The 26078-nt window shown below is 37.2% G+C and overlaps 1 protein-coding gene across 1 annotated transcript; it reads left to right on the top strand.

Annotated features, from left to right (window-relative positions):
- Positions 1–1305: 1305 nt before the first annotated feature.
- On the top strand, positions 1306–25561 carry RpL10Ab (ribosomal protein L10Ab). The gene is made up of 5 exons (XM_083129554.1): positions 1306–1412; positions 9425–9580; positions 21683–21831; positions 23079–23251; positions 25339–25561. The coding sequence occupies exons 1-5, from the start codon at positions 1408–1410 to the stop codon at positions 25507–25509; spliced, it is 654 nt and encodes a 217-aa protein (XP_082985680.1). The 5' UTR covers positions 1306–1407; the 3' UTR covers positions 25510–25561.
- The last annotated feature ends 517 nt before the right edge of the window (positions 25562–26078 follow it).

A 26078-nucleotide genomic window follows, 5' to 3' on the forward strand; every position in this document is an offset into this window, starting at 1 on the left:
TTGTTAAGTGCCCGATGGCACATGACACTTGTATAACCGGTTATAACCGGTTTGTTTTTAAATGCCTGTTACACTTGTTAAGTGCCCGATGGCACATGACACTTGATGTTCTTAAATGCCTGTTTTCTATCTACTATAGTATATGTGTCATGTGACGCATTTGCACTATTTTCTTAGCTAAAGCCATTTTCATTAGTACTCCATGTAGCAATAAGTGCTCTAGTGAAACCTATGTCTGTGAGTTGTTTGCCTTGATACAATGTTAAACACACATAAATGGTTGATGTCGTATATCTCAAGAATGGTGGGTGTTGCAGACAAATGGTTTGCATATTTTGAATCAGCATGTTTCAATTGTCTTAGAACGCGTGTTGGATACCAAGATATCCGCCGAAATTATTTTTTTGTTAATCAGTGTAATTAAATTCGAATAAAATCTATTTAATTTGGTATTATTAGTGTATAACAATAATTTTAATCGTACGTAGTTATTATTATTATTTCTTTTACTGTTGTGATCGAAGTATTTCAATGTTTATAATTAATGTAAGCTTCATTTCAACCTGGAGAAGTCTTTTCAAAAACGAGACTGATGGTAGATCAACATTGCCTTACAAAATATCAGAATTGTTCATTACATCTGCATCCAAACGACACGGAAAATTGCCAATCTTTTCTATGTAGCTTTGATTCTCTACATCTCAAAAATTTCAAGTGATCATTTTGTTTCCGATCTTTTATAAAAAAATATGGTCGGTGACGATCTGTATTTCACTCGTTTACATTGAAAAATTCGCCAAACCGGAAGTTCTTTACCCGCCATCAATAATCGAATTGTCTGATCGATCATTTTTTGTTTCAGGAATAACTTCCATGCCTGTTCAGACGGGGAATCTCCCATCCATTGGGATTCATTTGTCTTTGACTAGACTAGCACCTCTTGATTTCAATTAAATTTTGAAACAAAACTTTGATGAGGAACGGTAGTGAAGCGACGTGTGATAACATCAAACTGATGCTAACGCGATAAAATTTACGAACGCGCTACTAGCCTCTTACAACTGGCGGGTCTTCTTTATCGCACAACTCTTTAGCACAGTTGTGTTCTGACGACAGTTAAAGATATCCTACGTTGTTAGGTTAGGTTTCATATATTTGGTTCAATTAGCATAAATACACTTAAAATTTATATTTTATCCTAAGGGAACTAAATGTAGCTAGCCTAAAGTAATAACTTACCCGGTGACGTCAGAACGTCAGGTATGCTAAAGTGTTGTGCGATAAGGATGACCCCGCAACTGGCAACGCTGTTTTCGGTTTCCTTCATTTTCGTTTCTTCATTTCACGATTCACGAGCTGCCATACTGAGTTTACGTGTCGAGTCTAGAAAACCAAGTTTCCTGAAAAATGAGGTGAGTGTAATCCAAAAGTATAAACCCCAAAGATAATCATCGAGATATTTGTAAGACAAATATTGAAATAAGTCGGTAAACTAAATATCTTTGTAGTTTCTGGCTCGATTATTGATTGAAGCGCATTTATCCTCGTTTCAGCTGACAACGTGGATCGCAATACATGTACCCACAATGTTGTTCGTACAAATGAAGTGTGAGAAGTAAAAGAAATCAAAACTACAAGCCTTAGTATTTTAAGTATGTAATTATAACACATATGGTGATTTATTTCCAACCGTTTGTTCCTCCCCACAAACGTTATTAATGAAAAAGCGCACATTTTAGCACAAATATGCTATTTTGATGTCTCATTTCTGTTCTTACAGTTGCAATGATAACAGAAAAACAAGCATAAGAATGTTACAAAACGAGGCAATTTAATAACCAGAATAATCACCCTTGTCCTTAATAACTGCTTGGCATCTCCTGTGCATAGAAGTGACCAAGGTCTTGCAGGTGTCTGATATGATTCCCTCCCACTCTAAAGCTACGGTCCTCGTCAGATGTTCTTTTGACTTGCACTCATGTTTATGGACACATTTCTTCAAAAGTGGCCATAAATGCTCAATCGGATTCAGATCTGGACTTTGAGCTGTCGTTTTCAAGTGCTTTGGTACATTGAAAATCAACCAGTCCTTGTGTTGAGCAGTATGTTTGCTGTCGTTATCCTGTTTATTTATTGAGAAAATTTCAGATAGGCAGCACGTAGCAATTTTACACTGAAATCAGTAACAATGAAAAGAAAAATAAGAAAGATAGTACAATTAAATATATGATTTAGCGACAAATGTTCTGATGGTTGACCGAAAGGCGTACTCTGTGGAAAGTACATCAGCATTTGATGGGAGGTCGTTATGTTGAGTGAGAAGTCTGTGGAAGTGCGATCGTTTTGGAATTTCCAGTGTAGGCTTTTTTGTGTAAAATAATTTGTGTTGCATGTTGTGCCCATAGGCACTCGAATGTGGAATTCCTGGAGGAGTGTGTTGCAACGGATTTTGCCATTGACAATTTTGTAAAGATACGTAAAATCATTCAGTAAATGGCGCTGATAGGGGGTCTGTAGGTTTAGAAAGGGTAAGACTGCAGAATATGGGCTGCTTAGGAGGAACGTGGTTCGGTACCAGTAGTATAAGCCTGAGACACATTAAACTCGTTTGTTATCAAATAAAAATCATTGCTACTTACCTCATATGCATAGCGGAATATTATTCAAGCTAGGCAATCACTTTTTTTCCTATGAAAAAGCGTTATTTTTAACATTATTATCATTTATTGGTCGTTGCTAATTCGGCACACAAATTTTGACTCACGTTGTCTATCGTCAACTGATGTGCAGTGTTTCCAAACTTATGAACCGATAAATGCCGCACAAACTATCCACAAAAGGTTTTTAAGCGAAAATTGAGGCTAGACTCTACTTTACGTCCTTATCTGCATGGTGATTGCTTCTTTGCGTTCGTGGTGCGGCACCCGGCATCTCTTCGGGTCAGTACCTTTTTCTTTTTACACTTTCTGTTCACGATAGCCCCACTATCCATTCACAGGGTCGAGGTATGCCTACGAGGTTAGGTTAGGCCTGTTAGGTTAGGTTCCATTAGCACTCATTTCACCCCTAAATATGTGCTTCATCATCTAAAAAAATCCTCAGTACGTTCAATTACGCATATCCGGACAACATCGGTTTTTCTCGATTCACTCCTTCAGGAAATTTTTCCTCGCTTTGGGATTTACGTTGTTGAATTCCTTATAAAATAAGCTTTCCAACGATATACGACACGTATTCCTTAGGAAAAAGACGTAAACTAGAGTCTTACCTTAAATTGGAAAAAAAACCGCTCACACGTCATCTTGTAAAACTATCGCGTGGTTGCTACACTGTGAGGGGGTTACATAGCCAAACGCACGGAACATTTGATTCACGTAGTCAACGGTAATGGCGGCACGAGCTATCGCACAACGGAGATGCCTTGATTGACGAAAAATACCTTATTTACAGGCAAAATACGTAGCACGATTCTAAAAAACAATATTCTCGGCTTCAGAAAGTCCTCAAGAACACAATTCCGTAAGTACTTTCTCGTCTTTTCTCCTGTAAATTTTAAGAAATCAGTCTCCGGCTTATACTACTGTTACCCGCGGTTCATAATTTTTTGGTAACGTTTTGTAGTTAGTAATCGGGAAAAGGAAGTTTTAAAGTGAGGAAATTTTTTTTTCTTAAAAAAACAACAGATAAAAACATGTCCAGGTTGGGCGGTATTGAAATCGTAGCAGCGAAGGAAAAGGCATATTCCTGCACAAATCTAGTGAAAGCAAAAAATGCCTATGTTGTTAGGTAGCTAGGTTTAGTTCACTTAGCCTAAATAATAATTAATCATTGTATTTATGCTAATGAAACCTAACCTAACCTTGTAGGCATTCCTCGAAGAAATAATGAAAGAAACTTTGCGTAAACAATATGGACACGAACGAATGGAGAAATGCATTGCTTTTAGTAGCAGGAAAAACATTTTTCATTGTATTTATGCTATTGGAACCCAACCTAACAGGCCTAACCTAACCTTGTAAGCATTCCTCGTCTGTAATAATGAAAGAAACTATGCGTCTGTGTGTGGAATCCGGAGCGACAAATCAACTCGAATTCCGCGAAATGAAGGGTCTCACTTATCGCACAACACTTGAGTGCATAAACAATATGGACGCGAACAAATGGAGAAATGCATTGCTTTTAGTAGCAGGAAAAACTTTTTTTACGGGCAATAATATAATAGTAATCGTAAAAGGAACACCAGAAAAGGGAAGTAGAAGGTATATACTTTCAGGGGATATAAATTTCGTTCGTCTATTTAGAGGGAAAAAGCAGCCCATGTTCTGCAGTGAGACCTTAGAAAGGACAGGAGATGTGTTGAAAAATTGCATAATGAAGGAACAATGTAACAAACTATAGCAAGGGAAAAGTTAGAACAGAATAGATTCTGGAGAACTGAGTGTGACATGCCATGGACCAGACAAAAGAGCAGTATTCTATTATGGGTGAAATGAATGTTTTGAAGGTCAAGGTGAGGGCTGAGATGTCACTAATTACGGTGAAAGGATACAGTAAGCCTAAGAGCCGCATAGCCTTTTTTGTCGTGCCTGTAATATGTTATTCAAATGTGAGTTTTTGGTCGAATGTGAACACACGTAATAAACCCATTTACTAATCACTTTGTTTCACGTTATTCTTCAGGATATTACAGACATGTTTGTCCATGATTCCTCCAATGACTTGCATTTTCCCAACTCCTTTAGTAGACATACAGGCCCAGATCATAATGGATCCTTCACACACTGATCACACCATCTGGTCCTTGCAGATTTATTTTGGTTTAACTTGTCCCAAAACTTTGATCCTTATGTAAATGCTCTTAACAAATCTGACTCTGCCGATACATTTTTTTCTGTTTGTGAATGGCCTTTTTCGTGCTATTTTGCCATGGAATCTATATTTATACACAACCTGTCAGATGGTCTCATTGCACATTTGTGTCCATGTTGCTTCATCAGTTACTGGACATAGTTTTGCCACACTCAATCTGGGACAGCCATGTCAATCTCAATTCGTTAGGAGGGCTACATAAGGTTAATGTCAAAATTCACTTGGCCGCACCTCTCGAACCCCTACCACTTGAAGTCCAAAAGTAAGGGGTCACCCTTGACGGGAGATTCCAGTGATTGCATCATCCGTATATGTTGTAAAAATTATACACGGAGTCCCCATTCTAAGTGTCATAAATTAGCAACTGCAGGGGATGCAAAAACCATAAGGCTGAATTCTCCCTCACCCCCTCCCCCTTTCACGTATCACCTTGCTAAGAACTGAATGATTACACAATTATGTGTGTAATTTTAGTAAACATTTTAATTACAATCCTTATTGGTTTTATTGAAATAAAATTAAACATTTGTTCGTAGTCTGTGATATTATTTTATATTTATAAATTGATTACAATTGGGCAAAAATGTGGCAAGAAGCCTTCTATGGATAATTCTAGTTTTGGTCCACAGAGATTTGCCTTTTTTTTAAAAAAAAAAATACTACTTTCTCAATGTCCACATAATTTTTTTGTGAGCAACAAACTCTTATTGCAGACAACAAATGTTTGTCAGTCGTTCTTTGTCGTTGAGCTATTTTATTAATCTTCATAATGGAGAACAGCTGTTCACCAGAGCAAGTGCTGCCAAAATCACTAAACTTCCAGAAGCAAAATTCCGAGGTTACTCTGCGAGATTTGAGAAAGATCTAGAAACAACCACCCAGAGATATTTCTCTTTAAATACGAGTCGCATTGTAATTCAATAAGTTCCATTAGGAGGTCTGGTCTCACATTCACAGCATCAAAAGAGAAGAGGAGCAAAGCAGTGAACAAGAGAATTGCCATTCGCACTCTTTGAAGTCTTTAAATCTCTCTTCAAATTCATCAAGTAGTATTTTTACTTTGGACAAGTATTGATTTAAATGAGGTTCACAGATTGACTGCTGATATTCCTGACAAATTGGGAAATGACTGCAATTATAAATTATATATGTTAGTGAGTCGAAGGGAGACTGTACTTTTGCGAAATGGCCTCCAGTTTCTTAAAAATATCTTGTCACATTTTGATGAGAATCGCATCCACAAATAAATACAGCTAACTGAGTTACCCTACAGATGTCCGTATACTTTTTTCTATTGCGAGTGAAAATTCAACCAAACCAGCAATATTCACTTTTAATTGTTAGTTGCTATTGGCTGCTAAGTCGTCAATCCTCTCCTCAAATGTATTTCTGTATTTTTTGTTTTTAATTTTGTTTTAATTTTTGTTATTTAGCATCGTTTTTCTGCCAATGTTAGCTAATGGCGACGATGAGTGATGATATCCTGAAAATGATGAAACGACACACACAAAGAACACCTTTACCCAGGCTGGGATTCCAGCCCGACCCCTGGTGTCTTAGCATGCTGTGTTAACCACTCCGCCACAGAGGTTGGCAACTGTATTTAGTGAGAAAGAAACATTTCTGAATGGATTCACTTATCAGGGCAGATTTACATGCTTTTCACTATTCACTTCACAACAAATATAGGCAATCTCCCATTTTACTTGAAAAGTCTACATTCCAGTTCGATAGCTCTGTTATTGGAAAAAATTTACTATCCTTCGGACACACCTAACTTCTTCGTTTCGTCAATTTTTGACATTCGTACTGACCTATCTGCTTCGCGGAACATTCCTTAAGGTGTATTGACGTTTTTTTGATCAAAGCAATTGCAATTTTTCACATTACGACTACTTCTTTCTCGTTGTCTTTTCGCTTGCATGAGACACCACACATTCACGACACATCATATTAGGCATATACCCACAGCCCATTCCTAAGGAGTAGCTTATACACCATCCTACATAATCGTGCGTCGTGCTTGTGTTTTGTCGATTTTCATTCGTTACGCAGTGTTTCAACCTTTGGAATCCAAGGAATACCTGTGAACAAAGCTCATTTGATATATATTTTTTTTAACTTTTTTGCATTGTTTTACGAATTGTAATGTTTCATGGGGCTATCCGTCCCGGAATCGGTCGGAAATTTAAACTAAAAAATTATTTTAGTTTGAAGTTTTTGAGTCCAAATTTCCCACAGATTCCAGGCTCCACCCCTGGGGTAATTGACCTACCGCCCACTACCGTGGCCCCACCTCCGCTCTGGCTAATCGGCTTTCTCTATAGAGTCCCTGTTAAAGGCATTTTAGAAATTGGCCAGAGTCACCTGCCCCCAAGAGCCCCAAACTTTCAAATTTGAAGAAATTCGTTTCCAGGATACGAAAAACTTACCTGAATTTTACCACGCATCTACGACACATCATATTAGTCATATACCGACAGTCCATTCCTTCTAGCAAGTAGCTTACATTCACTGCCACATTTTCGACATTCCTTTCCTTTCTTCACGATCCCGTGTTCAATTAAATTAAAAAATCCACTGGATCATCCACACCCGGTACGAATTTCACCACGCATCCATGACACATCATGTTTCTAACTTTCGTTGCAAACACAGACAGTTCGAATCAGTGGATACCTAATGAACATGAACAAGACACAATCACGATGCGTGATGTACAAATGTGTACATGCCAAAGGCTATTGTCAGTCGGAGAATTAATTATCAACAAAACTTGAATTTCCACTATGAAACATTCCCACATCACACAAAACACCTTCCAGATGTTAGACAATGCTGCAGGAAGTTATTACTGTAAGTAGTTTCTTGTGTAAAAATGGAAAAATCTGTCCGATGTATAGTAAATTAGTACCCTACCACAGGGCTTAGGAATCAACATCGTTGTCTAAAACTTTTTAAAAAATTGACGTTACTTCAAGGTAAACCCTTCACAATGGAGGACCTGACTCATTGGCAACCGAAAAAATATGCACCCTTCCCTTCCCCAACCAGCAAGATATTCTTGCACTTCAGAACTAAACTGTCAAATGAAATTGCTTAGTCGATACCACACCTACACCTTAATGGAATGCAAGAATGTGTATGCACAGGCAAAATAGGTGGATCTTGGGAACTTCGTTGAGTCGGGCTTGTTTTTCGAGATAAGAAAATGCGGGATAACTACAAATGTATAAATAATATTGCATGCATGAATTGTACGCAGGGCCAAGGTGGGCTGCATTAAGGGATGGTGGGGCCGCGAGCTGGAACGGTTTCCTTTCTCTTGACTTTTGTTGCACATTTTGTGTTGAACCACTGTATCGAAATTTGTTAATGGTATACTGAACTATGGAGTTCGTTCTGTTCGCTAAGTGGCCTATTTTCCTCTTGGGAAAGCCTTTTAAAGCCAGATTTACTAAATAGCAATATTGCCTCTCTCAGATCTGCACTGAAATGACTGATGGAGTGACGACACACAACAACAAAGCTCTTGTATGGTAACCTCTGACCTCACGTTATCTGATTGCTGGGTACACACACACCTGCCTGACTCTGCAGTGTACAAACAGAAAAGTGCCATGAATGTGGCAAGTCTTTTTTCTTTTGCATCTGTAATACCTTTGTTGATTGACTGCTATCGATTTTAATGTGCCTTGGCACACACTCACAACTTGTGTTTATTACTTATCAACCATGATAACAACATGTTCCATACCATGTGGTAAATTATGGTTAACACTATATTTGTCCTGTACGAACATCATTGTGAGTAACTGTGTGTGTGTGTGTGTAATTTCTGTATTTAACCCAACTGTTTTCTTCCTTCAAAAGCATTATCTCCATTTCTAACCCAGCAAATTGAATTGTAATCTAGTCTGCAGATCCAAGCGCTACAAATTCTCCAAATATAATTTTCTCAAATATTGAATTTTTAGAAGAGTTACCTTCGATTTGCACTAGCATTTTGCCGAAGTCCCAGGAATTTGCACATTTCACACACTACTTTTACACAAAAATCAACTACTGGCCACCGGACCTGCTTTTATTCCATTTTATCTCTTTTCGCGAATACACAGTGGCCACCATCACCAAATTTCTATCTACATTCATTTAGAAAGTGCAAATGAATACTAAAAGCAATCGAAAAATTACACTTGCTAGCCAGGCAATGTTTATTTTTATGCTTCAAGTCCCATACATATGAATATTCCGTGTGTTATGTAGAGTGTAAAGTTGCTTACCCAAAGATGTATACTTGTACAGGGTCACTTTTCACTAACATTTTTAGGTGCTTCTTCATAAGGTATAAAACTTAGGGTGTTGTTGCAATCCAGTCATGTAAATTGAATTGCTTCTTTTACAAATACACTGTATTGAGAAACGAACGGCCAGAGTGCTAATCGAGGAGAGTGTACGTTGGAGGTAAAAGTGGCACTGAGCACACTGGTCGCAAATGCAGTTCTTAATATTTTTTGTTCCAAGTGCTAACAAATGAATGTCTTCTCCTTTTCAGTTCAAAGGTATCAAAGCAAACCCTGTACGAAACTGTCAATGCCGTCCTCCAGCACTCGAAGGACAAGAAGCGGAAGTTCCTGGAAACTGTGGAGCTGCAGATTGGTTTGAAGAACTATGATCCTCAGAAGGATAAGAGATTTTCAGGCACTGTGAAGTATGTTGATTACCTGACTTAGAATGCTGTAGGTCAACATTGTAAAAGGTTTACATGTTCAAACGTTGCAGATGAGTTAAACTATTTCCATTCTTCAATGTTATGAGCGAAGCATGCATAAAAGCTGGTGTTTTAACAACATCTGGTCATTTTCTGAGCCTAAACCACTTTGAACCAATGTCTTTGCAAAATGGTCTCGCTGCTTGCATTGATTTGGATGCTTGAAAATTGTAATATTGATTAATACTAGCAGGTTATTGTTCCTGTCAATGAAGGGAACAATCAAGTTTTGTTTCAAAATATTCCAGAATTATGTCAAAATTGCACTTCCGAGAAGACTGTACTTCAAGCCTGCTTTTTGGATATTTCGGACAGAGCTAGTGTGTGGTTCCATGATGGAAGCACTATTGTGTCCTATATGCCACTTGTGTAAACACAGTACAAGGTGCATATTATTTTTTTATTACAAATATGGCACCCAGAAATTAAAATTTGGGTTCATTTCATTCCAGACATGGTTTAAATTATAGGAGAACTTTGGCAATCATTGTCACATGAAATTTGAACCTTCCTTAAAGTAATGAGCACTGTTTGGATTTCGAAAAATTACTTTATGCAAGAATGTGTGCTTCCCATGGTCAATGTATTTTCCGTTAAGTATTGTAGTCTAGTGGGAATTAATATGGAAGTAAATCTGAATGTTACTAGAATGCATTTAGGGACTTTACGTTAATGCTAAGAGAACGAAACCTGGCCTTCCTGCTCTAACTACGAAAGCATATAGTGAACAAAATCTTAAATAATAGCCAACACTCCACAGTATGTGTTAACAGAAGTAAATCGAAATCGAACCATGTTAAAAATGCATTTGTAGCATGATGAAATTGCAATAAAGAAAGTTTGGGCCCATGCTATTGCTTTTGTACATGAGTTGACCTTTAGAGCTTTCCCCATTAATTGAAGAGTGGAAAAGAACAGTGCAATATGACACGTTTTTACATACAAAATTTTCATTGGTTGACCTAAAGTGTTCTTCCCCATGTCAGGGAGCTTGATTTCACTCAAGCGGACCTGCACCCAGGGTCTTAAAATAATTGGGGAGGTAGTGAAAGCTACCGTTAGTATGTAGATCCAGTTAGAACTTTGGTAAGTTCAGTGTGCTGCTTGGTGTGTGTGTCTCTGTGTGTATACTTTGAATGAATTGCAATTGAACTTCAAACAACTTATCATTGTGATTAGGTGCTCAGTGATGATGATGCATGTATTATCTGATTAATGATGTAAAAGTGCTCTGGAATTGTTCTGAGAGCATCTATTAGTTCACATTTTACATCATAGATTTTACTCTGAACACAAATTCAAGGTCTGTTTGGAGTGACCTAATTTATATATGGGCAAATCCTGAGAAGTGGTGATACCAAACAAAAAAATAAAATATTTTCAATATGCACATGCCATGTATAAAAATTAAAGCATGGGAATGTCTACTTCAGTAATATAGTGAAAAAAATTAATTAAATCAAGAAATTGCAATGCTATGGCTATATCTGTGAAAGCTTGTTGACATTTTTATATTGTCATATTAGATGATTTTGTGCAGTACCTTGCAGAAATCACCCCTAGAACTCTGTTGTGCTAATGACTCAATAGACATGTATTGTACTGGTTGAGGACACACTCACTTCATCAACATACATTGCTACTTTTGACTTTCCAACTTTGGTTTTGGTATTTCTTGCTTGCTCCCCTAATTGTTTAGACCAGTGCAGTTAACTGTATATCTGTTGTAACATTTTACATTTTTTCATTTTGGTATTTTTCTTTAAGGAGCACAAAATGTGAAGTGATTAAGAGGGAAAAAATGTCACCAATCGCATCACAACCATAACAACAACAAACTAATATTTTTGTAATAAGTACAACATTAAATGTGAACAAATTAATGTTCCATGTTGTACCTTTAGGTGAATGCTAAACACGAAAAAAAAATTCTTAATGTTTTCAGAAGACAAAATAATTGTAACCACCTGATGAAGGTGTACTTTGTGTCACAACCGTAACCAGGATTTGCCCATATGTATAATGTAGTTGGTACACCTCGTATTGAGCAAGGACAAACTTCAGTTTGCAAATTGTCATAGAGGTATTCCATCAAAAGTGGTACAAAGTGAATCAACCTGGATATTATTATTAATTGCATTGAGATTTAATGTTCGTGAATGTATATACAGTGGAACCTCAATGTAAAGTTTTTCAGCTGAAAGAACTGAAAATGTAAAATCTAGGAAAATCTTATCTTTTGCTATGTTGGGACCATCAAGATCAAATAATAATACAGAAAATTAAGAAAACCGGGAACATAAAATTGGGGTTCCACTGTAATTTCCATATTTTGCCAACAAAAATTATTAGCATGTTTAGCCTTTGTTTCACAGACAGATGAAGTCAAACTTTCATACAGTTCTCAACTGCGACACACACAACACATTTTCATTAATACTTTTTTTTTGTCCCATTTCTTAGAAGATGTCACAAAGTTCTTCATGATTCTATGTAATTATGAATATTTTAATCCAATGGCATGTCCAAAACCTTATATTTTGTGTCGATGTCTCGCGTAATGCTGGAATCTCCTCATAATTGTAGCCTTGTTTGCAAACTGTTTGGCCTGAGGCAGCTGGATATCTCTTCCCTTTTATCTCAAATTCTACTAGGAACTTCAATTGGAACCCAAATGAGTCACTATTCATACCCATTGTCATGGTGTATGAGAGAACATTGCTTAACCTAGAAATTGAAGAATATTAACAAAAGTGTAATTTAATGATTTTCCTACATGTGTAAAAATTTCCACATTTAAGTAAATCTATTCCCACACTCTCAGGCTGACCTCCGTCATGAAGTGGTCACCACAGCATGCTACGATGCCGGGATCCAAGGTTCAAATCCTGAGCAGACATGAGTGTTTTTTGTGAATGTCCCTTCATGAATTTAATTAGCCAAAGTGGCAAAAAAAGCAAAGTAAAATTAACAAAATCCAAATACCAGAGTCTTGGCAGAATTTGTAAGCTAGTGAAAGCTATCAATACTGTAGTATGCGGGTTCAGGTATAACTATTGTGTGTGAATTTAGAATGAATAACAATTCAAACAACTTAGCATTAGGTGCTCAGTGATGATGCATGCATGTATTATCTGATTGGTGATGTAAACTGCCTCTGGAATTGCACTGAGAGCATACAATAACTGGTGTATGCTTTTCACATCTTGCACCATATATGTTACTTTGAACACAATAAATTTGCCTACCTCCGTAGTTAGAATAACATGCCATTAGGTCAGGGGTCCTGGGTTCAAATCCTACCCTGAACATGTTTGTTCTTTGTGAGTGTCCCTTCTAGAAAAGTGAAGTTAATCATTGAAATGTAAATTTGCAAATTCAATCGTGGTTGCAGCTTCTTTGCAAACTGTAGCAGCTGAGAGGCCGTTGTATGTATGTATCCTGTGTTTCTATTTGTAGTAGGAACTCAATTGGGCACTCACAATTTACACTGAGATCAGGAATGGAAAATAACCCTTCAGTTTTTTCTTCATTCTGCGATTTGTCAAGATGTTGCTTGTTAAAACTTCTCTTTCGTCTTGCATTTGCTCTGTGTAATTGCTCAAATGTTTAAATATCACAATTTCAAGCTCTTTTCTTTTCCGTATCATGTTTGTTACCGTATATTCTTTTCTTATGGTACTTTAAACATAATTTTCTAGAATGCGTACGTGAGTACTGAAATGATTTCCGCAAAACTTACTTGTAAATGTTCGATTAATTTCGGTGGCCTCTGCTACCATCCACTTGGGAAACTCGATGCTTCACCTCCACCAGTCTAGCAAAGCACCTGAAGTTGAACAAACATGGGATCCAAAATGTTTCAGTTAGGCATACAGCACACACAATGATTGACACAAAGATCAAGGAGATGCACGCTATTATGCACTTCCCGCACGAGCTGAATATCGGCAGTAGTCAGGCACATCATGTTTGGCTCCCACTTTTGCAACATCTCAAACCTATCACACAGCAGACGAACTGGTTACATCAGCGCACCTAGCGGTAAGCGAGTAAACAAGAGGAACCGGAAGTCAACCAAACAGTGAAGCATTGAGTGAGCTTCCCAAGTGGATGGTGGCAGAGGCGACCGAAATTAATCTAACATTTACAAGTATTTTTCGAGGATATAATTTCAGTACTTGCGTACATATTCTAATTATCAACTGCATTTTTTATTCCCTTTACCATGAATTATTTTTTTTAGTCAAATAATAAAAAAAAATCATCTTATTGCTTATTGTGTTGAATAAAATGTTCTTTCCTATGGTGGTGTTGGATACAAGTTGACTTTTGTAAAAATGAATTCCCAGTTCTGCTTCTAAAAATCAATTTTTGTCGGTGGGGTTTGTTTTAAGTGGTCTGTCTTTAGTAAGTTCTGAGTAATCTTGATCCTTTGACACACCAGTTTGAACTTTTAAGTTCAGTCTACTGCTTGGCATGAAAGTGTTGTGTACATAAGAATTTAAACATTTACAACTAGACTTAAGGAACTTAGCATTATGGCATTATGTGCTCACTGATGATGCATGTATTATCTGATTGATGATGTAAACTGCGTCTGGAATTGCCCTGAGAGCATGTATTAGAGCCTCTATACACTTAAATGTGTGTTTATTCACATTTTGCATCACAATCTTCCTTTGAACACTAGAAATTGGTCTAAACATCTTGATTATCCTTATTTCCCTCTTTGAACTCTCTTTAGAAAAGGAACAGCCTAAAATATATATATGTGTAGCATAATCATTACACCTTGTAGTATTTGAACAAGATTTCATTCTCATTCTTTCTCGTATTGGCTTTCTGCGATTGCTTAAATATTTAAATACTAAGATGTGCACTGTATGTTTTCTTCCCCGTATTATGTTACCATATGACCTTTGCTTATACATGGTGGCTACTCACCTGGAATTATGCGTAAATTTTCCTCCATATATGTGAAAAATTGAAACTTTATCCAAATCCCATTGCATTTACAAGAATTTATTAATGCATTGAGACAAGTTTTCCACAGATCAGTTTTTATTGTTATTAAGGAAGAAATAACCAAAGAAAGCTGCTTGGACAATAAAACCTAATTTTCTCAGTTTGTTTTGTTAGTGTCCTCTGCAGAACAAATCTTATCTGACAGACAAGATTATTGCAAGATATCTTGAAGTTGATTGTCAATTTGAGTCTTAAAATTATTACACAATTTTTGTAAATTAATATATCCTGTAGCATTTGTGACTTGTGTTTGTAGATGTATTTGGAGTTTGAGGATGTGAAATGCCAAATTTAAACTGCATGTTGTTATATATACCATACAGTTTAATTGAAACGAATTGGAATTGCACAGTCCCTTTATATTGTAAATATATTTGTGTGTGTACTGTGAGGCAGTAATATGTAAGGTTTAAATAGAGAAAACATTTGCTTGTACCCTTGAATTTTTGGAAAGTTCACCTTGAAAACTGAGAATTATACTTTAATTTTATCAAGGTCCTAGAGTGGCCACCCTGTTATATAGTCATTGTGCTGAATAAAATGTTTGATTTGCTACGAGGATGTTGCACAAGAATTTTTTTGTGAAAAAATAATTCCCAGTTTGACCTAGGATGCAAATTTACTAGAGCTGAGTATACCACCATTTGCCGATACAGATACCATGATCGATCTCTACCGATACCAATGCTTGTATAATTCGAGTATAAAATAACAAAGGATAGTTACTGAGTCATAGTAACTCTTCACATCACCAGGCAGGTATCTAGAATTCGGGGAGCCAGTCTGATCCAAGTGTCTCGGAAATATAATAATAAAAGTGTTTTTATTTTATACGTTAATATAATTATAGGTCGATTCTTAATAATATGTAAATTAATTAGTACTTAATTTCTCTGAGTATGGAGTATTGTTGTATGTAACCACAGACTAAGAAACAGAGGAAAGACAAATGTTACTACCTATTTTGTTCTTTGTTTCTTGACTAAAAATTATTATTACATAAATATTAAAAGATGCTATAAAATCAGATAAAACAGCAAATATTCATTATCTGCCTTACTTATAGTTGACTGCTAAAATTTGTGTAAAAACAATGTCATGACAGGGAAATTAATGTAAGAAAAAAGTAAAAAATTCAATATTTATTGAATAACATCAAAGAATGATAGTACGTCCATTTCATTAAAGTAAAGTTCCTGATAAATATTTTATGTAAATTATTGTAAGTAGTGGTGTACATAAATCTTTGGAGTGACCTCCCCAATGGTGTAGCGGTAATGCTGTTGCCTTGTAATCAATAGATCCTGGGTTCGATACTCAGTGGAGGCACATAGTGGTTCGGGTCCCACTTTAAAATGTAGGTCCAGTCCCAATTAGCTTATCTGTGTATAAAGTGGACTTGAAACAAAAACTCAATCTTCCTTCATTCAAAGCCGTATGTTTCCAATTTGATCTCTGTGGAAATAAATAACCCTCATTGGCCGATGTGGGCAGCCACACAGAAGAGAAGATTACAAGAAGAAATTAAGATTACAAGAAGAAATTGCTGAATCCCCTTCCCTGTTGAAAGTGATAAAACAAAACTAATTTCAAGGTGATCTTCACCCCTCTTTTCCAAGAACTCCACAACTACATGACCCGGCATTAGCGGGACGGTTAGTTACGACCACGAGCTTCAAGCAAGAATTGGCAGTGAGTGGTTTATTTCCTAAGCAGTTACATGCCTTCATGGTCACGTTTTGGCTTCAGCTTTCACTTGCCTATGCCTTTGATCTTGCCATCTGCTTCCCAGGAAGGGGGGGGGGGGGGTTATCCAGTGTTTCTAGGAAAAGCTATGGAACTTCCTGTGCTGGTCTCCCAATCTGTCGCAACAAACTTTTAAAAAGACAAATGTTGAGGCAAGCTGTTGCCTTTCCTCACTCAAGCTGTTGCCTTTCCTCGCTCTTCTAGCCACTGAAAATCTTTGATATCGGATTAAATCTGTGTCGGCTCAGCCTTAAAATTTACCAATAGTTTTGATTAATTTTGATCCTTTCGCTAGTGTCCACATAAAACATTACTTCTAAATGAAATGAAATTTATGAAACGGATGTGATGCACTCATGAGAAAACACACCAATGCTTTCCACAGGAATTGAAGACTGGAAAATGTAATTTGGTACCTTTCTTGAGACAAAATTTTCAGTCTGTGAATGTAAATTATTGTTTCCCATATTAATTCAAGTGAAAGTAATCACAGGGCCTTGATGTAATTGTGGGGAGAGAGTGAAAGCTACTATGTAAAATGTAGTTCAATTAGAACTTTCGTAAGTTCAGTGTAGTATTTGGTATGAAAGTGTGAACTTTAAATCAATTCCAATTGAACTTAGCATTATGGCATGAGGTGCTCAGTGATGATGCATGTATTATCTGATTGATGATGCGAACTATCTCTGGAATTGCACTGAGAGCATGTATTCGTGCTATACATGTACATTTTTGTGTTCACATTTTCAGTCATGAACTTTGAACACAAGAAATTTGTCAATATCTGATGTCCAGTAGCCCTATGAATTAACTTACAATCTAGAATAGAAGTGACTATATATATATATATATATGTGTGTGTGTGTGAGACACAAAATAACGTGCTGGACTCATAACTTCTACCAGCTGTGCTGGTTAATAATTCTTAATTTCGGCGCTGAAAGCAAGGGTTGGTGCCATTGTGTTGCCAGGACAGTACCTGTCAAAATGCCGTGGATGTGCAGGTGATCGTGATATTGGGTTTGTGTGGGAAACATTGACCTTCAAACCAAATAAGGAGAATGTGCTTTTCTTGTTCAATCAAAAGAGAAACGCGAGTGAAAGCCATCGTATCCTTGTGGAAACGTACGGTGACAATGTCCTAACGCCAGACGTGTGTGTGTGTGTGTGTTGGTTTCGATGATTCAAAAGTGGTGATTTCGACTTTAAAGACAAAGATCCCCCCGGGCCAGCCGAAAAAATTCCAAGATGCCGAATTGCGAGCACTGTTGGATGAAGACTATTCACAAATGCAACAACAACTGACAGAGATGTTAAATGTTGGTTGCCAAACCATATCTGATCGTCTTCATGCCATGGGAAAGATCCAGAAAGCAGAAAAATGGGTCCCACATCATCTGAACAACGGACAAATGGAAAAGCGAAAAACAGTGTGTGAAGTGTTGCTTTCTTGCATCGGATAGTGACTGGGGACGAAAAATGGATCTACTTCGAGAACCCAAAATGCAAAAAGTCATGGGTTGACCCAGGACAACCTTCAACATCGACCGTGGGTGGAGGTGTCAGTGTGGTGGGGTAATAGATGTATTATGGCTACATGGAAACAGTTGTTGAAGGTGGTGGTGTGGTAAAGGCTCTGTGGTTATTCTTCGGGTGAAGGGTGAATTCACCAGCTGTGGTAGGGATCTGGACCTGCCCTTCTGGCACTCTTTCTCATTTTGTGCCTTATATATATATTGAAGAGCGATGCAGAGCTGAATCTGTAAAAGTTTTACTTTTCATCTCCACTTCTAACGACGATCCGACCATTCATTGGCAATGCCGCATTCCACAGAGAATAGCTTCATTGTTTTAAGCTGCATACCGCTTTGTGTGTAATTCTGTCCTTGCATCCTCTGGGGATGTTCTGTGGAGGGTAAATGCTTTGACCTTCCATTGAGAGGCGGGAACAAAGAATGTCAAGAACAGTTTAAAACATCCCGCAAGGTAAAACTTGCTGTCAGTTGCTAATAAGAATCGAGTACAGTGGGCACGGGATCATGAAAGTTTGAGGGGGCATATAACTTAAGGTGCGAGATGCCTCAGTAAGTTGCACCTCGAACAAAGGACTCAAATGGATTCCCAACATGGTCGAATCTAGGTAAGTGGGGAGAGATTCGCTCTGTCATTCCTCTTCTTTCTTCTTGACAGAATAGGCAAATCAACATTGTAAAATGGAAACCTCTCAAAGATCCCAAAGTCATTAATCGAGTCATACTTCAATATATATATATATATATATGTGTGTGTGTGTGTGTGTGTGTGGGTGAATCAAAAAGTAAGTTACACCACCTGTAAAAAAAAACAAAACACATTTTAAAAAAATATTGGACATAAACGCAGGAACATTTAACTTTTTTCGACATAGTCATAGTCACCACAGTGTTCCAAGCACTTTCCGTATCGTGTGACCAGTTTTTCGATTCCTTGTGTGTAAAATTTGCATCCAATTTCTTGGAACTACTTTGAGGTTGCTTCCTGCACCTCCTCATCTGACGAGAAACGCTGACCCCTTAGGTCTTGTTCGATGTCATTGATTTACTTTATCTTACTCTGCGTTTTGTGTCTCTTGGCTAATTTTTAGAAGATGGGGATGAGTGATGAAATTGATGAATGGACATTCACAAATGACCAGGCCGGAGCGGGATTCGAACCCGGGACCCCTGGTGGTGCAGCACTATGTGCTAACCACTCAGTCACAGGGTCCGGCAGGTCTTGTTTGAGAGGACCGGAAACGTGGTAGTCACAGGGTGCCAAATAGGGGCTATAGGGAGGGTGAGACCACACTTCCCACTTTAATTTCTGCAGTAACTCCTGTGTGACATTAGCTGTTTGTGGGGGGGGGGGGGTGGGGTTAGCTTTGCCTTGAAGAACTAAAACACCATCACTCCATCTTCCGGACCTCCAATTGGCTTTTCTCAACTTCTTTAGTCTCAAATTATGTATTGACTGTTCTTGGTTGTGGCGAATCCTTGTGTCTCCATTCCATGGATGCCCTCTTTGTCTCGGGGAGTGTATTTGTGCACCCAGGACTCATCCCCTGTGATGATTTTGCTCAGAAACTGCTGACCATCTGTGAAGTAATGCCAAAAAAATGACACCGCAGCATCAAAACGTTGATTTTTGTGCCCGTCGGTTAACAAGCGTGGCACCCAGCGAGAGCACAGTTTACGATAACCCATCTGATCACGAATCAGCATAGACACACTACCATAGGATATGTTCAGTTCACTTGAAATCTCTTTAATTTCCACACAGTGGTTAGCAACAATGATTGCATTCACATGCTCCGCATTGTCGATAGTGTTCACAGTTGCAGGCTGCCCGACACGTGGTTTGTCGTTCACTTTCGATCTTCCCTCTTCGAACATCTAGCACCATTTTGTGATCATGGGGCATGACATCGCATTCTCACCATACACTTGGACAATTTGGCGGTGATTTCACTCCGATTATGCTTGTGCCCACAAAAATCTGACAACTGAGCGCACCTCAATGTTGAGCGCCATCTCAATACGACGTGCCCTACTCACACTGTGACTACTCTCCTACTAAACCAGCTGAAGCATGGCAGACAGTGTTGCCACCAAGCGTGATTATTTTATCTCTTAGTACAGGAACACGGGTCGGGTGTAACTAACTTTTTGATTCACCCTAGTGTAATATGTAGCTTAGTTGGTACATCTGTTAATAGGGGCATGCATATTTAATTTTTGACGAAAACGTGAAATTTGAAATAACACATTCTAATGTTAATGTTTCCATTTTCCTACCCTGTTTTGTCACGAAATGAACTGCAAAATGCGAAATAGAGTTTTCAACATGAAAATTAGTTGTATTTTACCAACATGACACTTTCTGAAGTTTGAATTATCCTGAGAGTTATGCAATTAAAATTTTGAGAAGCAAAAAATGAACTACATACAGAAATAATCTTAATACTCGGGTAACTACATAAATGTGCTATTAGAAGGGATATGTTTATTTTGTAATAGGTGCAGTTTTTAAATCAAATTTAGGATTATGTTCACAATTTTAAAACCAAAATGTGTTATTTTATACACCATTTTTGATCAAATTTTTCACCGCTATAACAAAAATTTTATTTTATTTACCGCTTTTCAACCTGAAATTACTGTTTTTCTACTGAAATTTTGCTTTATTTACCAAAAATATGTGCCTCTGCCTATTAATATTTGAACAAGATCAAATGTAAGTTTGCATATACAGCTGTATTTTTAGCCTTATTCACAAGCTGTATGAGAGCTAATAGGTAGCTCGATATACAGGGTGGGGAAATAAATGTTGCCCCTCGGAGGGTATACTGTTCGAACATTCACATGGTTATAAATGTTGAAAGTTCAATAACCTGCTAACCAGGGCCCAGAAGAGACCTAGAGATGAACAGCAGCACTTTCAGCATTTATAACCAGAAGTGTTTCTAATGGTCTCTAACGGTACACCCTCACCATGCCCACTTTTATGTGGCCCACCCTGTATTTATCCTATATTTCAAATTCGTCATTGAGAACCAGATGGACTTAACTCCCAATTTATGAAATTTACGTGAGATGTTAAAAGTCGGTAAATTGGAGATAGGGGACTCCACTTTTCTGCTAAGAATTAAATGTGGAGATATGTCAATAGAGCTATTCAGAGGAGTTTATTTAAACAAAACGAAATGCCACAGTTTTTGAGTTAAGTATTTTCTCTCTCTAATCAATTTGTTGTTAAGTATACACTTATATATTTTTTTGCTTGTTCTCATTTTGTATTGTGCCGATCTCCGTGGTTGACACAGCATGCTACGATGCCAGGTGTACCGCTTTCGATTTCCGGCATGGGTCTTCTTTGTGAGCATCCTTCAAATTCACCATATCATCATCACTAATCCTCATCTTCGCAATTAGCCAAATGTGGCAGAAATGTGAAGTGAAATAAACCAATCAGTCATTTTGCATTTTAAATTTTACTCAAAATATCCAAGGCTGGGGTAAGGTGTGAACTATGCCCACTCACCTGTAGAATTTTGACTGCCACTGGCTTGTTTTCTTGAGATTTTGGCATTGTTAAAATAAAATGAATAATTTTAATTCCTGAGTATCTGTATATAAAATCTGATTTCTCTCAATAGCAGTAACGCCAATATTCATCAAGTATCTAGTATCATTTGTTACATCAAGAAAAATATGCAAATGTTGTGATTTTTGTTTTTGTTTACCATTTAAGGCTAAAGTACATCCCAAGGCCTAAGATGAGTGTGTGTGTGTTGGGGGACCAGCAGCATTGTGACCAAGCCAAGACCAACAACGTCCCATACATGGATGTAGAGGCTCTGAAGAAGCTGAATAAAAACAAGAAACTGGTCAAAAAGCTTTGTAGGTTTATTTTTTACCCTTAAAAATATGTAATGTAGTAGTGTCATCACCAGCTGAATACTGTTTTGTCGGAGAGAGATTTGCAGTAGTTACAGTGCATGACCGGTCACACAAGCATGTGTTTGATTGGTGAAATCTTAAAGCAACATGTTTGTGTGAAATCTCTCTTAGAAATTATATAGTTGGGTTTTAAACCATTGTCAAATGGCATGGAAGTGATTTAATAGGAAAATTTGCCTCTCACCTTCAAAAACATGAAAAATGAACATTGCATCATGTAATCGCACATTTTGTTTGTCACAAACTAAATATGCATGTCTAAATACAGGTGTGCACAATGAAAAAGTGTTGGTTGTGGAATCTGTAAAAAGAAAATCCTATCCTGATCCCAACTTTGAGAAAAGACTTCCCCAATCTTAAGAATCTTGAACAGTCAGAAAATTTCAAATGATCATGTATTAAAATTGCTACATTGTTTTAAGTTTTCATTTTTTTAAATATGTGGGATTCCTTAGAAATTAGTTTTTATTTCGGAAATGCAAAAAACAGTCACCTCAAGGGGAGAATAATACAGTGGAACCTCGATTTTATGTTTTTCAGGGAACCAAACTGCAAGAAAAACAATTTAAATTTTGGGAAAATGTAAGATGTAGGTATATTTTATAATATTTTGCTATGTTGGGACCATCAAGCTTGAATGTATGATGCAGGGAAAGTGTAAAATCTGAGTTCCAGTGTGTATATATTTTGAGGTTTTCACAGTGTTAGGAAGAAATAAATGTTTTCCATTCTGTACATGCTTCTAATGTTTATGGAAACACAAATATGGGCTAAGAAATCCTTGAATCCAAGAATGTGACCTTACAATGTTTTAGTTTATTAATAACTATAAGATTGGATTTAAAGTAATTCTTGTGCCGGACTGGCCATCCTAACTTGTGACTGCACGGATAACTATGCAATAATTTTCTAATATATGGCAAACTTTACCATATTGTTGCAGATTTTAAAATTTGACCAGAAAAAGTCATTATTCTGATTTAATGATACCCGTAATGCAGAAGACACGCAAACATTAAAAATACTTCCTTGTCTTGGTTATTTTTTAAAAAAATCTGATGGAAATTTCTTGAAGTTAACTCTTAGTAGTAATTTTTTTCCCCTTTAGAACTGAATTTGAAAATTCAACTACTAGGGGGCCTTGTATTTGTATATCCCTGTCTAAGGTGATACATTTATAATTTCAGCGAAGAAGTATGATGCCTTTTTGGCGAGTGAGGCCCTCATTAAGCAGATCCCCAGGCTGCTTGGACCTGGTCTGAACAAGGCTGGCAAGTTTCCTGGTCTTCTCACTCATCAAGAGTCAATGGTACAGAAGGTAGATGAAGTGAAGGCCACCATCAAGTTCCAGATGAAAAAGGTAATTGCTATCTTCAACATTTTTGTTTCTGTGAATGGGAATTGTGCGTGTGTGTTGCCTGGAAATACATTGCTCCCAGGTACGTATGGGATGGGATCCTCTCCATTGTCCACATGGCATGGACATTTTGAGTTTCATATTCTGGACAAAATCTCTGTAGCTTTCTTCTTGACGACTCAATTGAGAATTTAACTAATCAAAGTATAGTTCAGAGATTGCCTGAGCTGCCATGGAACTACTACCCACATTTGAAAATGCATGGCGAACTACCAGAAGGGGGGGATTGATTATATAATGATTTCGTGGTTCACAAAATTTTAAGATGTAATAAAATTCTTCTTTTTAATAGGGCTATAATAAAAAAGAAATCCCATAGTAGTCATACTTCTACATTCAAGATCTTTAACTTTAGAAAATTTTAGATCAGTTGTCTCTCAGTCAGACAGGTTTGTCCAGTTAATTTATATTGCATTGAGCTATTTTGTGGTACCCATATCAGCCCACAAATCTGTATCTTTATTGCTCTGGTGGTTACTGATAGGCTTGATATGGACTGACCAACATACCAGAGTCTTTTCTGTCTACTCATTAGTATCCTAACAATTTTGCTATTTTTATTAGTACCAGGGTGGCTACTCACCGGGAATCCTGCGTGAATTATTGGCTCCGTGAATTATGCGTGAAATCTGCTTGAATTTTTCTCCGTAGACGTGAAAAATTGCAACTTTCATCAATCCAAATTCTATTGAATTTATACATATTGATAAATGCCCTGAGGTGCCAAAAAGGGGGTACAAAGACGGTACATTTCCCTTTGTAGATATGATTTAGCATAGTGGGGGACAAAAGTTTGGGGGGGGGGCAACTACCTACCCTAATCGCTGCCACTGCTGGTATGCATGTCTTACAAACACCACCAGGCAGCAATTAACATGTTTCTTGAAAAGTACGTTTTTGTATTTCTTTTCACTCATCTGTATACATATGAAGGTGTGTGACATACTTAAATTACAAAACAATGTGTATATCTATGTCATACGTGAAGTTCGGTCTTCCCACATTGCGAATATGGATGTTTTCAGATTAATTTCCACTGCCTTCATTAACTGATGATGCACTCTCTGTGATGGAGATGTTAGTGTGCCACAGCTTTGTTTGATCACATGGTAGCAAACAAAGCAGCGACACACTACCATTTCTGTCCCAGAAGCTGCATCCTCAGGTAATAAAGGCTGTGGAATTTAATCGGAAAACGTCCAAATTTACAAGTGGAAACATGTCCTCCAAGTGTTTTTTTTTAAAGCATGGGGCCCTATCAAAGTGTTGGTCTATATTTTTGAATACCCTGTGTTGTACCAGACTCCAGAAAAATGTTAAATTAGTACCAATACATATACTAATACTGATTGAATATATGAAAGAAATGTATAGTGTATGTTATGTATATTAACTAGGGTTGAGCCGATACCGATGTATTGGTATCGCCATCGGTGAGTATCGGTTGATTTTCTTTTACCGATACCAAAGATTTTCAGTGGCTAGAATTGAGCGGGCAAATGCAACAGCTAGTCTCATGTCTCCCCCTTTAAACACATATCTTTTCGTTATCTAACTGATGCATTTAAGGTGCAAAATATTATGGTGCATTTAAGGTGCAAAAGTTTTACATACATTTTGAAAAATATATATAAACGTTGAATTTTGTATTATTTGAATTGAACCCGCCCCCAAAAATCTGCCCCCCCTTCCTCCTGTGGCACCCCTGATCATTGTTGCATGTAAAATTTATTTAATATTTTTAAAAAATCCATAGGTTTAGGAGTGAGAGCAATTTTTATAAATCTAATCCATAATATTACAGGGCTTTTTCAAGCTCCGCTTGTTAATAATAGTAACATTTAAGAAATGACACTTTAATTATTGCCTCATGATGCTGGTACACACATGTACCAGCTGGCCTTTTAAAGCTTAAATATTTATATTTTTTAATATAAATCTGTGCTTTACGTAAAGAAATGCTGTTCCTATTTTCAATGTGGATATGTGATTTGCTATCTGCACTGCAGTCACTTTTCTTTCTTCTCTAGGTGCTGTGTCTGTCAGTTGCTGTGGGCCACGTTGACATGAATGTAGATGAATTGGTGCAGAATGTCCACTTGTCAATCAACTTCCTTGTGTCTTTGCTGAAGAAGCACTGGCAGAACGTGAGGTCACTGCACATAAAGTCTTCTATGGGACCGTCACAGAGATTGTACTAAATTCTTTACTGAAACTGTTCAGTAATGTATAATAAAGCTGAATATGATGTAAGATACGCTATTTTTCTTTGCTGCAAATCACTTTTTATAGGATTGAGTGTGAATTATAGCAACATCCCATGTAAAACTACTTTTATTCATGGTTATGGCTCGGCTTGTCCTTTGGCTGACATGATGGCAGCTTTTTTCGAAACTTCCTCTCCTTGCAAAAAACCGCTATGATATTCCAAAATTTGAAAAATTGCATATGTTTAGAATTCCTTCTAGAGTCGTTTTCACGTTCAGAAGACACAACGGCGCTTATGGAGAAACTGTACAGTGTTGCCAATACAGCGCTAGCTCATGTCGCCGGGAAATGATGAGCTTCCTTCACAATGTAGGTGTTACATATTTTATATAAAATGATAATTTTATGTAATTATTAATATTATACTGTGAACATTACAGTTCATTAGCATGTCATTTTCCCATTAGATTTAATTTAATACACAGGCACATTTAATATTCATTCGCCTTTCTCTGTAATTATTTCATAGAATAACATTGAGATATGGTAATCTGTTACATAC

Source organism: Lepisma saccharinum, chromosome 10, assembly GCF_977018435.1.
Source record: "Lepisma saccharinum chromosome 10, izLepSacc3.1, whole genome shotgun sequence".
Taxonomy (NCBI): Eukaryota; Metazoa; Arthropoda; class Insecta; order Zygentoma; family Lepismatidae; genus Lepisma; species Lepisma saccharinum.